We start from the raw sequence: 16,911 nt of genomic DNA on the forward strand, positions 1-16,911 counted from the left end.
TGCCTACTCTGCCAGTTTGTTTTTTTCTTAATGTGGTAATAAGACAACCAAAATTGAGCATATATTTCACCAAGAAACATGCTGCTAGAGCTGGCAAAGATATATCATACTTTTGCTCCTGGAAGTAACAGCATAGACAAAGAAGTCATTGATCCTGGCTAACATGTAAAGTGAATCAGATGTTGTTGGACCAGGGGCATAAAATATAAAGCTGGATAAGGGAGAATTTATTGACATTGAACCACAGATCAGTGATTTGGGATTGACTATTCTGTAGACACCAGGATCTGATCCTAACCAACACTGATGGGTTGGTACCTTGTAGCTTGGACATGACCATGGACTGGGGATTTACCTAGATTGGAAACTGTATGAAGGACCATGATTATCCATTGCAACTTCCTGCAGAGTGATCTTTATATATGATATCTCACGATTCAGTTCTGGAATCCCATTCTGTTCTACTACTTTCAAGACAAACCTCTAATCCCTTAAAAGTGCCAAATATGACCCTTTCCGATGTGGTCCATTTACGTCTCTAGACCCCTCACCTCCTCTTTCTAATTCTACAAATTGAAGTACCGGAATATGCTACACTCTCTCAGGTCCCTACCCTTTGCACGTTCAGTTTGTTTTCTCTTCACTTCTTTCCTTGACTCTTCTTTTGGGTTAAAAGGTGATTCTAGGTTTCCACAGCACCTACCTGGCGCATTTCTCTATCATAACACTTAATTGCACTGTGTTGTAATCGCTGACTTCTTGTTTGTTAGAATGTGAGAGCGTCCTCTTCTTCACAGCTCCTAGCAAGGTGCTTGGTAAAGGGTAGGAGTCAATAGGTGTTAGCTGTTTGAAGGAAAGAGCATTGCAACACTTCAATACCATTCACTCAATTAAAACTTTTCAAGCTGCTTTCAGTTTCACTTCTATTATCTTTCTTTTATTGACCCCTTCCTCCTCCTACCCTTTTCTTCCTCCCACCTACAACCCTTTCAGCGAGCGCACCTGAAACTTCCTCTAAGAGCGCGGGCAGGTTGTCAAGTGCCCCCCCTCCCACCTGGAAAATCACGTCAACGTGCGGACGTCACGCGTAGCGGTGACGTCCCGTCGTCAAGCCCACCCGCAGAGCCTTTGGGATTTCTTTTTTGCTCTTAGTCGGTGCAGCTTGAATCCTCTTGGCCCGGAAGGGCGGCAGCGACGAGTTCCAAAGGCGGGACCTCGAGGATTCTTGTTTCCCCAACGCAAGGTAACTTGTTTTTCTGAACGACGCGCCGGCAGCCGAGGGCCCGCCCCTAAGCGCCTGCCGCAGTCTCCCGGGGAACGGCGCTGTGCGCCGGTGGGGGCTGGGTGGGGACGCGCGTGCGCAGGGTGCGGCGTTTGCTGGGACCCTCAGCAAAGGACCCTCAGCGTTTGATTCTGACACAGGATGGCACATTTCTCCGGCGAGGTCGAAGTGATGCTGCAGGCCATGCTGAGGCAGTTGTTCCAGAGCGTGAAGGAGAAAATCACGGGGGCTCCCTCCCTGGAGTGCGCCGAGGAGATCCTCTTACATCTGGAGGAAACTGATGAAAATTTTCACAAGTAAAATTCCTTTTGATTTCTTGAGCAAACAAACCAGCTGATCCAGAAAATATCAAAATGTAGTTGGATAAAGAATGTTCACTTGATTGTTGTCAAAATAGCGCCCAAGTTGGAGGTTCATGATTTCCTTTATTTACTCAGATACCGAATTTATTTTATATTCTTTACTTGTTTTCCAAACCTTATGCTTCCTCTGTGTTTTTACTGACACAACCGACATATCCTAATATTTTTTTCTCCTGGGCAACATAGTAACGTTAGTTGTAAATTATTCTTGTTCATTTGAGAGTAATTATATCATCCCAAGGGATTTCTGTCACTGTACCTCAAAAGCATTGAGTTCCCAAGATCCCTGTTACTTTGCTGATCTGATCTTTCAGTGGCTGCACCAATTATGCATTTTGAGCACGACAGGAACACTCAAGTGAGATTAACTTCCTATGGAATAGCTTAAGTTCCTACAGAGGGATAAGGTGCATACTCAAATGCCTGTGATAATGTCAGGAGTATAAGTGCTGTAGAAGTACAGAGTGTTCTGGGTTTGGGAGCAGTAGATAGCAAGTTTTACCTATAGGAAGGTAGGCAGATTTACCAGTTGAGGTAAATTTTGAAGGGTATGTTCCTCTAGAGATGCGTGTTTTTCTTTTGATTTGAGTCATGTGTAATTTAAATTAAGCCTCTCCATCGAAAAGTTTACCTCCAGGTGCCTCAATTTATTAGTAGTAGTAATGATTTTTTTTTTTTTTGCGGTACGCCGGCCCCTCACTGTTGTGGCCTCTCCTCTTGCGGAGCACAGGCTCCGGACGCGCAGGCTCAGCGGCCATGGCTCACGGGCCCAGCCGCTCCGCGGCATGTGGGATCTTCCCGGGCCGGGGCACGAACCAGTGTCCCCTGCATTGGCAGGCGGACTCTCAACCACTGCGCCACCAGGGAACCCCCAGTAATGATATTTTAAATTAAGTGTTTGCCTTTCATTTTGATCTCACAGAAGATGACATTTAACAATTTTCTTGTTATGTTATCTTTACTGACTTTTGTATGCCCTGAAGTTCTTACCTGGAATTCCTACCTGCTTCATATGTGGGCATCAGGGGATCCTTGAGCCCTTTAATATTCTGTACAAAAGTTTGCGTTTACTTGCAGTTTTATGGGGGGAGCATTACAGTTTTCACCAGATTCTCAAGGGAGTTTTAAGAAGTGTGGAAGGAATTTTTTGTTAATTAGTATTTCTGGTTATACGTATGCTTTCTTTTGTATTTCCATGATTTTCCTGTTTATTCATTAAGTCCACTACTAAGAGCTGATATTGCATGATAATATTCTTTATTTTGGAGATACCAGAGACCAGCTTTTATTGGTTAGCTATTGATTTATTACTTAAACAGAGGAATATAGAAAAACGGCAACTTTCTCAAATTCAGTTTTGGTTGTTAATGTTTATTGTACTCAGATAATACTTATTTACCTCAAACAAATCCACATCAAGCATTAAATTTGGGGTTTAATTTCTGGTTTTTATCTCACATGTAAATACTTGTTTAAAATATTTTCAGATTATTGAGTTTTTGCTAGGATCATATTCTGGGAATTTGTCCATTTAATCTAGATTTTCAAATTTATTTGTATAAAGATTTTTGTTAATATCCTATTACTTTTTAAATATTTCCAGTATCTATAATTGTCCCCTTTTTATTCTTTTTTAAAAATTTATGCCTTTCCTCCTTTGTTCTCCATCTGTTCTGCTACAGGTTTATCTAGACTAATTTTGTTAGTCTTTTCAAAGAACTAGCGATTAACTTCGATTTTCCTTTCTATTATGTATTTATTTTATGGTTTTTAAAATTTCTGCTCTTCTTTTTTCCCTTCCTGGGACACTTTTTAAAATTTGTGATGAATTTTTAACTTATTTATTTGCAGCTTTTCTTCTTTTTTTAATGTAAACATTTAAGACTACACATTTGCCTATAAATATTGCTTTAGCGGTGTCAATTTTTAAATGCTTTTCAAGTTAAAGTTGGATCATTCTGGTTCCTTTCAGCAGTGTAATGACTATTGTATTAATTTCAACTCTTCTTCAACAGTTTATTAGATAGATTAAAGGCCTGCCGATTAATTGCATAGTTAATATTTACTATTTAATAAAGAGATTTACTTGTGGCCTACCTAAAAAACCCCAGACACATTCAAATTATAAAAGTTTGTAGTCTTAAAAGTAAGATTTATAATTCTAAAAGTAGTTTGAGTAATTTTTAGTCTTAAAAATATAGATAATAAAATTCATGTGTTAGCTTCACTAGCCTGAGATCTGTGTCTTAGGAGGAAGGAATTCCTTATGAGGGAGGAAAGAGGAGGAGATGCTTGTGTTTGGTATTTTCATAGTATATTACAGTCTCAGAGTTTGATGAGATTCTAGCTGTCAGTCCAGGTACTCATATTTTCATTTGTCTTTCTATTCACTGACCTAACTCTCCTTGAACACTAAATGTTCTTGAGTCACTTAGGTATATGTTGCTTCCCGAAGTGTTTCATGCATCAGAATTATCTGTCATCCCATCTCCACTATCAGAACATTGGTTCCTTAAATCCACCTGATGTTGTCCTGGTATAACAGCAAGAAAAATAATCTTATTAAATAGTTTTATAGGGGAAACTGGTATCTCTAGGCTATTGGCATTTTTGTAAGAAGCTGGTTGTTAAAACAATTGAGTCCATGAATGATGGAATTTCAGGTAGTATAATAAAGTGGGGGAAGAAAGCAGTCATTTGGGGAGAAACCATAGTGTAGGCAGAACGGCCCTATCTGGGGATTTGCCCCACAGTGCAGCTGCCCTAACCTATCTCTGCTTTCCGTAGCCTCTTTTGTTTATTTTTTTACCCCAAACTGTACACTTTCTCTAAAAGATCCAAGCTTTCTTTCTTTTCTTTGAAAGTGGCAGCTAGGATTTGAGGCTTGTAGGAGGGGTGAGAGGTAGGGAAGAAGACATTGCTTTCATTATGTGTCTGTGTATTCTATAAATTTTTACACTTAGACTGGCTTCCTTTAAAAAAAAAAAAAAAAAACAGCCCTGGTTTTCAGTCTTGGTTACACTAGGATTGATTGGAGTTTGTTTAAAAAAACACTGATGATGAACTTTAACCATAAGTGAATCCAAATTTCCTGGGGGGCTTGGCAGAGGGGGAGTGGTGGAGACTGGGCCTTGGTATTTTTGGAAAAACTCTCTAGGTGATTCTAATATGCAGCCAGGGTTGAGAACCACAGAGCTAGAAAATACTTACTTGCATTTCAATGAGAATTGCTATATACATACATATATATATATCTATATATATCTATATATATCATTAGGGTTGCTAAGTATATAAATATATAAGTATTTATATACTTAGCAACCCTAATGATTGTAACAGTCTCTAATGCAGAGGCTCTTCTTTGTAGCCCTCTAATCTGATATATTTTTGGTTTGATACAGAAGGAGCACAATTGTATTTATTGAATTGGGATTTTTTTTTTTTTTTTTTTTTTTACAGAAGAATCTACCAGTGACTTTCTAAATTAGTGAACTCTAGTATGTTTAAGTGGTAACTTCAAGAAAACATCCATTATGTAAAGTGTTATCCCTGCATAGAAGAAATCCCTAAGAATTATATGTATGCTTCCATAATTAATGAATGCATTTAGTAACTGTTTATCATGATTCAGAGGCTTATTCTTTGACCTAAAAGGTTGTAAGTAGTATAAAATACTCATTCTTTTTTTTTAACATAGCTTTTTATACACTAATATATATAAAGTTAAGTTTATCATATAAGTCCTATAATCCTGAAATATAATCCATTTTAAGGATTCCAAATATCAGCATTATAATTCATAACTTAATAAGTTATCTTTTTAAAACATATCATTACTGATAATTTTTCTGTATATTATTGAAAAAGTTCTTGTTTAAATAGCTAAGAGGATGATTTCCTCAAACAAACTTGTATTAGATTTTTTTATGTCCTTATACTGTAATAGTAATCTCTGTATATTTTGATATCAACATTTGAACATGTCAGAAGTTCATCATGGGAAAAAAATCCTTAAATTTTCCTAGGTAATAAAGGTGAAGAAAGAAGAATGGAAAACAGTGAATGTTCTTCTACTCAACTTAATAAAATTTTCCTGTGTAAATGTGAAAATTTTCATATTTGTCAGAAGTAAAGCAGAATGATCAGACACATTGCTGTGTATTTTACTTCTAGGATTTTTTGGGGTATTGCCATGAATTCAGATGGTAAAAGAACCAACACAAAATGAATTATTGGATGGGAATTTGAAGACGTGGATTACTCTTACCCATGCAGTATAAGGGCCCACTTGAAGAAATGAGTATTTTCACTAATTTGGGATTGGAGACTCAGAGTTTTCCAATGATCAGTGAGTCAGTAGAGCATCCTAAAGTCATAGGCAGCCTGGTAGTCCTCCCACGATAGAGGACATGACCTCTCAAGAGATATTTTTTTCTTAAAAGATTCATTTGAAAAGAGCAGTAACCCATTAAGGCAAGATTCAGACTTGGGGTCCTTGGGTTAATTTAACTTGGCAAATGGACAAAAACTTTAAAGCATTTTGAATGGGGTCTTCAGGGAGATGTTATTGTGGTCATAGGTCAAAGTGATGTCATTAAAAAAAAAAGGGTGTGGTTATTTAAGTTCCCAAAGAATGGATTTAAAAATGTTCCCAGCATATTTGTTATTTACATCTGATGCTAAGTAGTGGGGATTTAAAAAATATGTCTTTTATTTTAGAATGATATTGTCTTAACTTTCTTGAATATATTTTGTTAATGGGCTTGCATTATATTTTCTTACTGCCTTTGTTATGAAAATATCATTTTTGTTACAGATTGGGCTTTAAACAAAGCAAACACAAAAGTTATATTTCTCAGTTAAATATTCGTATCTCCTAATTGCTTGATTTGTGGCACAGAGATAGGGCTGATGAAACTAAGGGACTAGGATAATACTGCCATTCCATAGTAGGTGTTGATGGTGGGATGTAGAATTCATCCTCAGAAAGGCTCTTCTTTCAATTTCAGGGAAATAACTCAGGCTTGCCCCACCTTCCATTTCTCACTGAATATCTCAGAGATGCCGAAGAAAACTGATGTGTCTGATTGACTAGCCTTGGGCAGGATTGTGAAGAGGCTCAGAATTACTTTTAGGGACTTTTCGTCTCTCTCTTCACTTTCTTCCACATTCACTGTTCTCTTCTCTTTCCCAGTAGTAAGAGACTGGCTGTGAGATCACATTGGGCTGAAAGGGTTATCTGGATCCTTTTCATTTTCAAAGTCATTTCAAAGAAAGCAGTGATACCTTTATCATATCTTGGCTGTGTAAGTTTTCACCATTTTGTATAAAATATACAAAGATTTGGTTTAGAAATACCCTAAACAAAAAAGTCAACATTTTAAATGGATGGATCTAATAAATTATAATATATAAACTATAATGGAAAAGATTATGGAAGAGAATATACATGTATATGTGTAACTGAATCAATTTTGCAGTACACCAGAAACTAACACAGCATTGTAAGGATCTGCTGATCACAGTTGTAAGACACTTAGGCTAGTTTAAAAGCTATCTGAATACAGAATCTGTATCTAGATCAGTGCTTCTCAAGTTATGGTACTAGGACCAGCAGCATTGGCATCAGCGTCAGCATCACCTGGGAACTTGTTAGAAATGAAAATTCTTGGGCCCACAGTATACCTGAATTTGACCTCTGAGAGTGGGGCCCAGCAATCTGTGTTTTAATAAGCCCTTCAGGTGATTCTTATCCATGTTATACTTTTAAAAAAATTAATTTATTTTTGGCTGCGTTGGGTCTTCCTTGCTGCGTGAGGGCTTTCTCTAGTTGCGGTGATCAGGGGCTACTCTTCGTTGCAGTGTGCGACTTCTCATGTGGTGGCTTCTCTTGTTGCAGAGCACGGGCTCTAGGCTCCACTTGTTGTGGCATGTGGGCTCGGTAGTTGTGGCTCACGGGCTCTAGAGTGCAGGCTCGGTAGTTGTGGCGCATGGGCTTAGTTGCTCCACCGCATATGGGATCTTCCTGGACCAGGGCTCGAACCTGTGTCCCCTGAATTGGTAGGCTTATTCTTAACCGCTGTGCCACCAGGGAAGCCCCATGTTATACTTTAAGAACCACTGATTGATAGGTTGACCTAAGAGGGCCCTTGCAATTGTTTAGCTGAAGTTATGAAGATGTGAACATTAGTCTGATGGCAGTGGGAAAGGAAAGAGAAGTTGTGGAGGAAGAATTTACAGAATTACAGAGCTTGGTAACTAATTAGATCTGAGGTGTAATAGAGAAGATTGTTTGAGGCTATACACAGTTATCTGATTGAAGGATGGTACCATTAACAAAGATATATGTCAGAAGAGAACGTGGTTTGTGATCGGGTGGGTAGGATGATAAATTTGGTATTGACTGTGCTGATTGATATGGTGAAAAATACATAAAGTAGCCTTGTCCAGTAGGTAGTTAATATATAGGCATACCTCAGAGATATTGCGTGTTTGGTTCCAGACCACTGCAATGAAGCAAATATTACAATAAAGCGAGTCACATGAGTTTTTGGGGGGTTTCCTAGTACATATAAAAGCTATGTTTACACCATACTGTAATCTATTAAGTGCAATAACATTATGTAAAAAAAAGTACATACCGTAATTAAGAAATGCTTGATTGCTAAAAATGCTAACCGTCATCTGAGCCTTCAGCAAGTTGTAGTAGTAACATCAAAGATCACTGATCACAGATTACTGTAACAATATAATAATAATGAAAAGGTTTGAAATATTGTGAGAATTACCAAAATGTGACACAGAGACACAAAGTGAGTAAATGCTGTTGGTGCTGATAGACTTGCTCTGATGCAAGGTTGGCACAAACCTTCGGTTTGTTAAAAACTCCCAATATCTGTGAAGCACAATAAAGTGCAATAAAACGAGGTATGCCTGTATAGGTCTATATTCTGGGGAGACATTTTGGCTGATGAAAGAACTAAAGGAATCACCTGTTTGTGTTGAGTCCGAAGTTGACACTGTGGGAGTAGAGAATATCCTTCTTTTTAATTTTGTTGTTTATAATGATTAAGTTTCTTGTCTATTGCCTCCTGAATTTAAAATAGTGGAATGAAGCAGACATGATCATTTCCAAGTTACAGATGGAAAAACAGACTTGTCCCAGGCCACTCCAGCTAGAGTGGTAGAGCTGGAGCTGGCATTCAGGCCGTTTTGGCTCTGAGCCTGTACTTTTTCTATAATACTACATGGTTTCATGTCAAATATCTCTACTTGACTTTTGGAGCCTGCATCGTCTATGGCAGGCCTGCCACTTACATTACTGAAGCAGCCATGGAGATTCCAGGAAGCAGCAATGGGTTCAGAGTTGAGGAGAAATGGTCAGGGCAGGAAATCCAAATCAAAAGCCGTTAAAATTGAAAATGAGATCCTTTGGCCACCTGGGTAAAAGGTGGCTGTTCTTTAGAGGACATACAATCATTTAATAAATATTAAACTGAAGACTGTATGCTAGATACCATGATGGACTTATAAATATGTGAAGAAAATTATTCAGGCTCTCCTTGATCTCCTGTACTGCATATATGCAAGGCTTTTATACAGTGATATATTCAAACTACAAGTCTTGAACATAGTGGCATTTACAAAAATGGCCCGTCCTAAATTATCTTTGTCATTTAAGAGACCACAAAAGCTTTTTAAACCTTTCTAAATCGTGATATTAATTATAATCGTTGCTCTTTATTTTTAGTAAACATGTTTCATAATATAATTATCCACTTTTGGAACTCTTGCCCTCTCATATTTGCTTATTGTCTGAGTTTGCGAATGGATTTTAATGTTAGCATCAACCTAACAGTATGAAGAGGAAGGTCCAATGTATTGAATTGTCTGAGCTACTTCTTGTGAACATAGTCAGACAAAAGCTGATTAGGTGGAATTTAGGTCAGTTCAAAATGAACACAATTTCCAAATGTACAAAAAACTCTTGATGATTGGAGCTTAACCTTTTCCTATTTATTCTTTTATAGTTACTGTTATCTAGTGTGGTTTTCTTCATCAGCTTGAACAATTGTGAAAATCTTTAACAACTGCTTTCCCTACCATTAAGCATCACACACAAAAGATATGAGCATAAAAAAGAAGTGCGAAAAGACTCCTAACCCCCTAAAGTTTGTGCTGGTCCCGAAATTTGCTGTCTACTATCATCATCTTTAAATGTGATCTTTTCCAAGTGTCTCAGAAAAAAAACAACAAAATTCTAGATTAGCTATATGATTTGGGATGAATGACTAATTTAATCCTGGTTTAAGGTAAGAAATCTGATTATATGTTACAAATCTTTCTGTGCTAACATTTTTTCTGGGTATGGTTGATAAGTGAGTTCATGATATTTACTGCATTTATTTTTTAAATGTTTCAGCTATGAATTTGTGAAATACCTTAGGCAGCGTATATGTAATACTTTGGGGTCTATGATTGAAGAAGAAATAGAAAAATGGACATCTGATCAGAATCAGGGTGAGGAATTTGGCTATGACACAGTGGTACAGCATGTTACTAAAAGGACTCAGGAATCTAAAGAGTGAGTATGCCCACAGTAATATTTTAAAGTAATTTTTCTCTCAACAGCGTTTCTTAAAAGCACCCTTAACCCATGTCCCCTACAGTCTTTTCACCTCATAGCAGCCAGAATGATTCTTTAAACCAGTGATTCAGATCATGCCACTCTTCCATGCAACACTCTCTGAAGGCTTCTCATCTCATTCAAAATAAAATCCAGAGTTTCTCCTGTCGCCTACAAGGCCCACCATGAGCCTTCTGCTCCCTCTCCTACCTGATTTCTTATCATTTTCCCTCTTCCACTGCCCCAGCCACACTGGTCTTGTTTTCTCTCAAACAAGCCAAGCAAAGCCCTCGCTCAGGGCTCTTTGTATTTATGTTGCTTCTGCTACCTAGAATGTCCTTTCCCTAAATATTTGTGTCACTTACTCCTTCACTGTTCACTTTTTTAAAATAGACTTTAGAGCAATTTTTGGCTCACAGCAAAACTGAGCAGAAGGTACAGAGATTTCCCATATACCTCCTGCTACTACACATATATAGACTTCCCCATTATCAACATTCCGCACCAGAGTGGTACAAATTTTTTTTTTGGGGGGGAGGGGCCGCACTACACAGCTTATGGGACATTTGTTTCAATTAAGGAACCTACATTGACACATCTTTATTACCCAGAGTCCATAGTTTACATTATAGCTTACTCTTGGCATTGTGCATTCTGTGGTTTTGGACAAATTTATAATGACATGTTTTCACCATTATAATATACAGAGTAGTTTCACTGCCCTAAAATCCTCTGTGCTCTGCTTGTTCATCCTTCCCCCTCCCTACCCCTGGCAATCACTGATCTTTTTACTGTCTCCATAGTTTTGCCTTTTCCAGAATGTCATACAGTATGACATATGTCATACATACCATACAGTATGTAGCATTTCAGATTGGGTTCTTTTACTTAATAAAATGCATTTAAGTAGCACAGGGAATTATATTCAATATCTTGTAATAACCTATAGTGGAAAAGAATCTGAAAAAGAATATATATATATATGTACCTATATGTGTATAACTGAATCACTTTGTTGTACACCTGAAACATTGTAAATGAACTATACATCAACTAAAAAAACACTTAAGTTTCTTCCATGGAAACTTTTCATGGCTTGATAGTTCATTTCTTTCTAGCCCTGAATAAATTCAATTGTTTGGATGTATCAGACATCTTGCTTGCTTCCAAGTTTTGGCAGTTATGAATACAGCTGCTATAAACATCGTGTGCGGGTTTTTAGGAGCGTGATTGACTGGGTCACATTGTAAGATTGTGTTTAGTTTTGTAAGAAATTGCCCAGTTGTCTTCCAAAGTGGCTGTACCATTTTGCATTTTCATCAACAATATATGAAAGTTCTTGTTCCACTTACTTGTCAGCATTTGATGTTGTCAGTGTTCCAGATTTTGGCTATTCTAATAGGTGTGTAGTGGTATATCATTGTTGTTTTAGTTTGCATTTCCCTAATGACATATGATGTGGAGCATCTTTTCATATGCTTATTTGTCATCTGTTTATCTTCTTCAGTGAGGTTATCTGCTAGGACCTTTGGGTCATTTTTTAATCATGTTGTTTTCTTATTGTTGAGTTTTAAGAGTTTTTGTATGTTTTGGATAACAGTCCTTTGTCAGGTATGTCTTTTGCAAATATTTTCTCCTAGTCTGTGGCTTGTCTTGTCATTCTCTTAACTGTGTCTTTTGCAGATCAGAAATTTTTAATTTTAATGAAGTATCTTTCGTGTCGTATCTAAAAAATCATGCCAAATCCAAGGTCGTCTACATTTTCTCCTGTGTTATTTTCTAGGAGGTATATAGTTTTGCACTTTATATTAAGGTCTGTGATCCAGTCTGAGTTAATTTTTGTGCAGGTATAAGGTACATATATAGATTCATTTTTTTTGCATGTCGATGTCCAGTTGTTCCAGCACCATTTGTTGAAAACACTATCTTTGTTCCATTATATTGCCTTTGCTTCTTTGTCAAAGATCAGTTGACTATATTTAAGGGTATTTCTGGACTCTCTATTCTGTTCCACAGATCTGTTTGTCTTTTCTTTGGCTGATACCACACTGTCTTGATTACTGTAGGTTTATAGTAAGTCTTGAAGTTGAGTAGTGTCAGTCCTCTAACTTTGTTCTTCTCCTGCAGTAGTGTGCTGGGTATTCTGGGTTTTTTGTCTCTTCATATAAACTTTAGAATAATTTTTTTTTTTTTTTTTTTTTTTTTTTTTTTTTTTTGCTGTACGCGGGCCTCTCACTGCTGTGGCCTCTCCCGTTGCGGAGCACAGGCTCCGGACACACAGGCTCCGCGGCCATGGCTCGCGGGCCCAGCCGCTCCGCGGCATGTGGGATCCTCCGGGATCGGGGCACGAACCCGTGTCCCCTGCATCGGCAGGCGGACTCTCAACCACTGCGCCACCAGGGAGGCCCTAGAATAATTTTGTTGATATCTACAAAATAGCTTCCTGGGATTTTGATTTAGATTGTGTTGAATCTGTAGATCAAGTTGAGAAGAATTGAGTCTTCTTAATCCTTGAACATGGACTGTCTCTCTATTTATTTAGTTCTTCTTTGATTTCTTTCAATAGAGTTTTATAGTTTTCCTTATATAAATCTTGTATATATTTGTTAGATTTATACCTAAGTGTTTAATTTTTGGGGGGGGTGCTGATATAAATGGTATTATGTTTTTAATTTCAAATTCCACTTGTCCATTGCTGGTATGTGGGAGAGTGAATGACTTCTGTATATTAACCTTGTATCCTGCAACCTTGCTATAATCACTTAGTTGTCCTAGGAGTTTTTTGGTTAATTCTTTCAGATTTTCTGCATAGATGATTATGTCTTCTGCAGTTTATTCTTCCTTCCCAATCTGTTTGCCTTTTATTTCCTTTTCTTGTCTTATTGCATTAATTAGGACTTCCAGTAGGATGTTGAAAATCAATGGGGAGAGGGGAGATCCTTGTCTTGTTCCTAATGCTTCTTCACTCTTTTTAGGTCTCAGCCACTCTGAGTTCTTGAGCAGTGAGATAGCATGACAAAATGCCTGACTCTCACACAGAAAACAATTTAATACAGAGCAGTAATTGAGATGAAAGAAGATTTGAGATTTCCTTCTCATGTTTAAACTCAGCTACTTAGGTATTTCTCATTTTAATTATCTTTTCTTTTCTTTTTTCTTTTTTTTTTTGCGATACGCGGGCCTCTCACTGTTGTGGCCTCTTCCGTTGCGGGGCACAGGCTCCAGACCTGCAGGCCCCAGCAGTCATGGCTCACTGGCCCAGCCGCTCCGTGGCATGTGGGATCTTCCTGGACCGGGGCACAAACCTGTGTCCCCTGCATCGGCAGGCGGACTCTCAACCACTGCGCCACCATGGAAGCCCTTAATTATCTTTCAACACTGGCATATGATTGATGATTGAAGATCTGGTTCTCCCCCCACCACCCCCTCCTGCCCCTCATGAAATGTAACATAACAGAAGACTCTTTAGGGCTATAAAGGGCAGAATGGGCAAGTAGAGAGCATAAATTTCTAGTTTCTTCTTAATTCATACTTATTAGTGTAGCTCTATTTAGTTTCTAATTCTTAGGGTAGGTAGCATATTAATGTTATCTAATGTTAAAAATTGCTTTCTGAAGCTAGATTGCAATGATTTTTTATTCTGATAAAAATTTTACATAATTTTTATGCACAGTAAAACTTTTAAAATTTGGATCCCCAAAATTTATTTTTGGTGACGATTTGGACACATGACATTTGCTTTGTTAATTCTAGACTGTGGCCTTGGATTTATGTGATGTTTTTAAGTGCCTTTGGCATCTGGTTTCTCTCCACGCTAGACCATCATGGTTGCTTCCTATTGCAGTTTGAAGGCAGGTGCTGAAGCTTGAGATATAGCCCCTCTTTCAAGTAGTAGAAAAATAGAAATATATACCTGAGCTTATATTACCTATTATATTTTAAGAATTATATTTGATTTGTTTTTAAATTGTTAAACATTTCTTTATGATGTTGGATGGGACCTCTTTCCCCTTGTGACAACTGATTGTTTAAACATGTTATGAACAGAGTGACAGTGTGCAGCTATTTATAAATTTAGCAAGTTCTAACCACAATATATATTAAGTTAAAAGCCATGGAGATCAAGATTTCTTATTTCCTGATTTGATGAAAAAACAAAACTAGAGCCACTTCCATCTTTGGATAATACAGTATCCCTGCTTTCCTACAGGGGGATACATTCTAAGACCCCAGTGGATACTTAAAACCATGGATAGTACTAAATCCTATCTGTTTTCCTGTACATACATACATAACTATGGTAAAGTTTAATTTATAAATTAGGCATAGTAAGAGAATATCTGAATTGCTAACATCACTACTATTTGCGATTTGGGTCCATTGTTAAGTAAAATGAGGATGGTTTGACCACGAACACTGGGATACCTTGACCAGTAGATCTGATAAGCCAGATGGCTGCTAAGTGACTAACAGGCAGTACTGAATAAAGGGATGATTCACATGCTGGACAGCTGGATGGCTCGAGATTTCATCACTTACTCAGAACAGCAGACAATTTAAATCTTATGAATTGTTTATTTCTGGAATTTTCCATTTAATATTTTCAGACCACGGTTGACTGTGGGTGACTGAAACTGTGGAAAGCAAAACCACAGATAAGGAGGGACTACTTCATTATAATTACTAGTAGTCTATTTCTGACAATATCCTTAAGCTTATTCTAAAAGCGGGACTAAAACTCTTCATTAGTCAGAAAATGAAAGGTTTTTAATGCTAAAAGCAAAGTTTTACATGGGATTGTTAGGAAATTACTTTTTGTCTCTGCGTAAGACATTTAATTTTCTTGTGTTTTAGTTCATTCATGTGTAAAAATTAATACAACAATAATTACCTCAAAAAGACTTTAAATGTCTTAATGAATGTCTTCTGCTTTGTGAATCATGGATGAGGGATTTTAAGTTGTACAGAGTATAATTTTCTTTCTTTTTTTGTGTGTGATTCTTTAGATACTACTTAGGGCTAATGTGGCAACAGTACATTTATTAAAAACATTTTTACTGTAATAATTCAAATTGCTTTCCTAATTAAACATTTTGATATTTATTTTTTAAATAGAGGTCTGTACATGAAACAGTTCATTTGTAGCATCTATCATACATTCTCATATATATTAGTGGAAGTACTCACAATGTGTATTTTCATTGTTAATTGGTATGGGTTTTTTCACTACCTCTTAGAGCTTTTTCTAATTTTAACTTATTGGAGGATGAAGGAATCTTCTCAATGGTTTCCATATTCTATCCTTGGCTTTTTCAAGTCTGCAGTTGCTACTGAGCTCTAGTTTATTTAACTCTTGATATTCAGGGCCTTACTCTCTAGCTTTTTTTTTTTTTTAAGTATTATTCTTTTATCTACCTTTAGATCGTTTGCTGATATTTCTTGCAGAAGAATTAGTGTTTGTGGTTTCAAGAAATGTATGTTTTCTGGAGGAAGTATTTCTAAAATGAAACTTACAGCTTTTCTATGTATTTTAATTACCCTTACTCTTATCCTGTAAATCATTGAGATTTACTTTTTTTTAACTTTTTATTTTATACTGGAGTATAGTTGATTAATAATGTTGTGATAGTTTCAGGTGTACAGCAAAGTGATTCAGTTATACATATACATGTATCTATTCTTTTTCAAATTCTTTTTCCATTTAGGTTGTTACATAATATTGAGCAGAGTTCCCATTATATACAGTAGGTCCTTGTTGGTTATCCATTTTAAATATAGCAGTGTGTACATGTCAATCCCAAACTGCCTAACTGTCCCTTCCCCCCACCCTTCCCCCTGAGATTTACTTTTATATTCCTTTATTAAATCACTATATTGTAAGTTTTAAGGGGACAGGAGTTTATGTTCTTCACATGGCTATACCTAACTGGAACAGAGTCTGGGGAGTGTAGTTTACTCCTATTCCCAGCTATAATCCAATTACTGTGGAAGGGGAGAGCAGCTCTGGTGGATAGCTATTGATTGCTACTGGGGCATCATTATACTTCCCTGTTTCTTGGTGCTCAGAATGTGTAGAGGAAGAAGCTGGGGCCTCCTCACTCGGTTCCTATATGTACTTCACCAGTTAGTCTAATGAGTGTCTTAGGATTCAATTCCTTCTTGCTTTTTTTTTAAATTTAATTTTTATTTTATATTGGATTATAGTTGATTAACAATGTTGTGTTACCCTTCTTGCTCTTTATATCCCTTTACTTTAAACTTGAATTTTCCCTGTACTTTTTCTCACCTCTATAGCGGTTCTTTTCTGTATGTGTTTTCCCTCTGTATCATTCCTAGTCTATTCTAATTATCTTTTATTATTTTTGTGTTTTCTCATAATTTCTGGGACTTTAAAAATATGTACATATATAGCTATATGTATTATATTCAATTTACTTATAGTTACATAATATATAAATTATATAGTTAAATAATATTAAATATACAATGTATTTTAAATGACATATAGAAATCACATATTTAATAACATAATGTATATAATATATAATTTAAAATATATTTTTAAATTTCTTTAAAGTTCATTTTGTTTTTATTTTTATTTTTTAAATTAATTAATTTATTTTGGCTGCTCTGGGTCT

The 16,911-nt window shown here is 36.7% G+C and overlaps 1 protein-coding gene across 1 annotated transcript in view; it reads left to right on the plus strand.

Annotated features, from left to right (window-relative positions):
• Window positions 1-1,106: 1,106 nt before the first annotated feature.
• Window positions 1,107-16,911, plus strand: part of TBC1D32 (TBC1 domain family member 32) — a 184,802-nt gene continuing 168,997 nt past the window's right edge. The window contains exons 1-3 of the mRNA XM_060115191.1: window positions 1,107-1,243; window positions 1,423-1,578; window positions 10,070-10,231. Coding sequence (XP_059971174.1) covers window positions 1,424-1,578; window positions 10,070-10,231 — 317 coding nt within the window. The 5' untranslated portion in view covers window positions 1,107-1,243; window position 1,423. The remainder of the gene's footprint in view (window positions 1,244-1,422; window positions 1,579-10,069; window positions 10,232-16,911) is intronic.

The sequence above is a fragment of the Mesoplodon densirostris genome, chromosome 12, assembly GCF_025265405.1.
Source record: "Mesoplodon densirostris isolate mMesDen1 chromosome 12, mMesDen1 primary haplotype, whole genome shotgun sequence".
Lineage (NCBI taxonomy): Eukaryota > Metazoa > Chordata > Mammalia > Artiodactyla > Ziphiidae > Mesoplodon > Mesoplodon densirostris.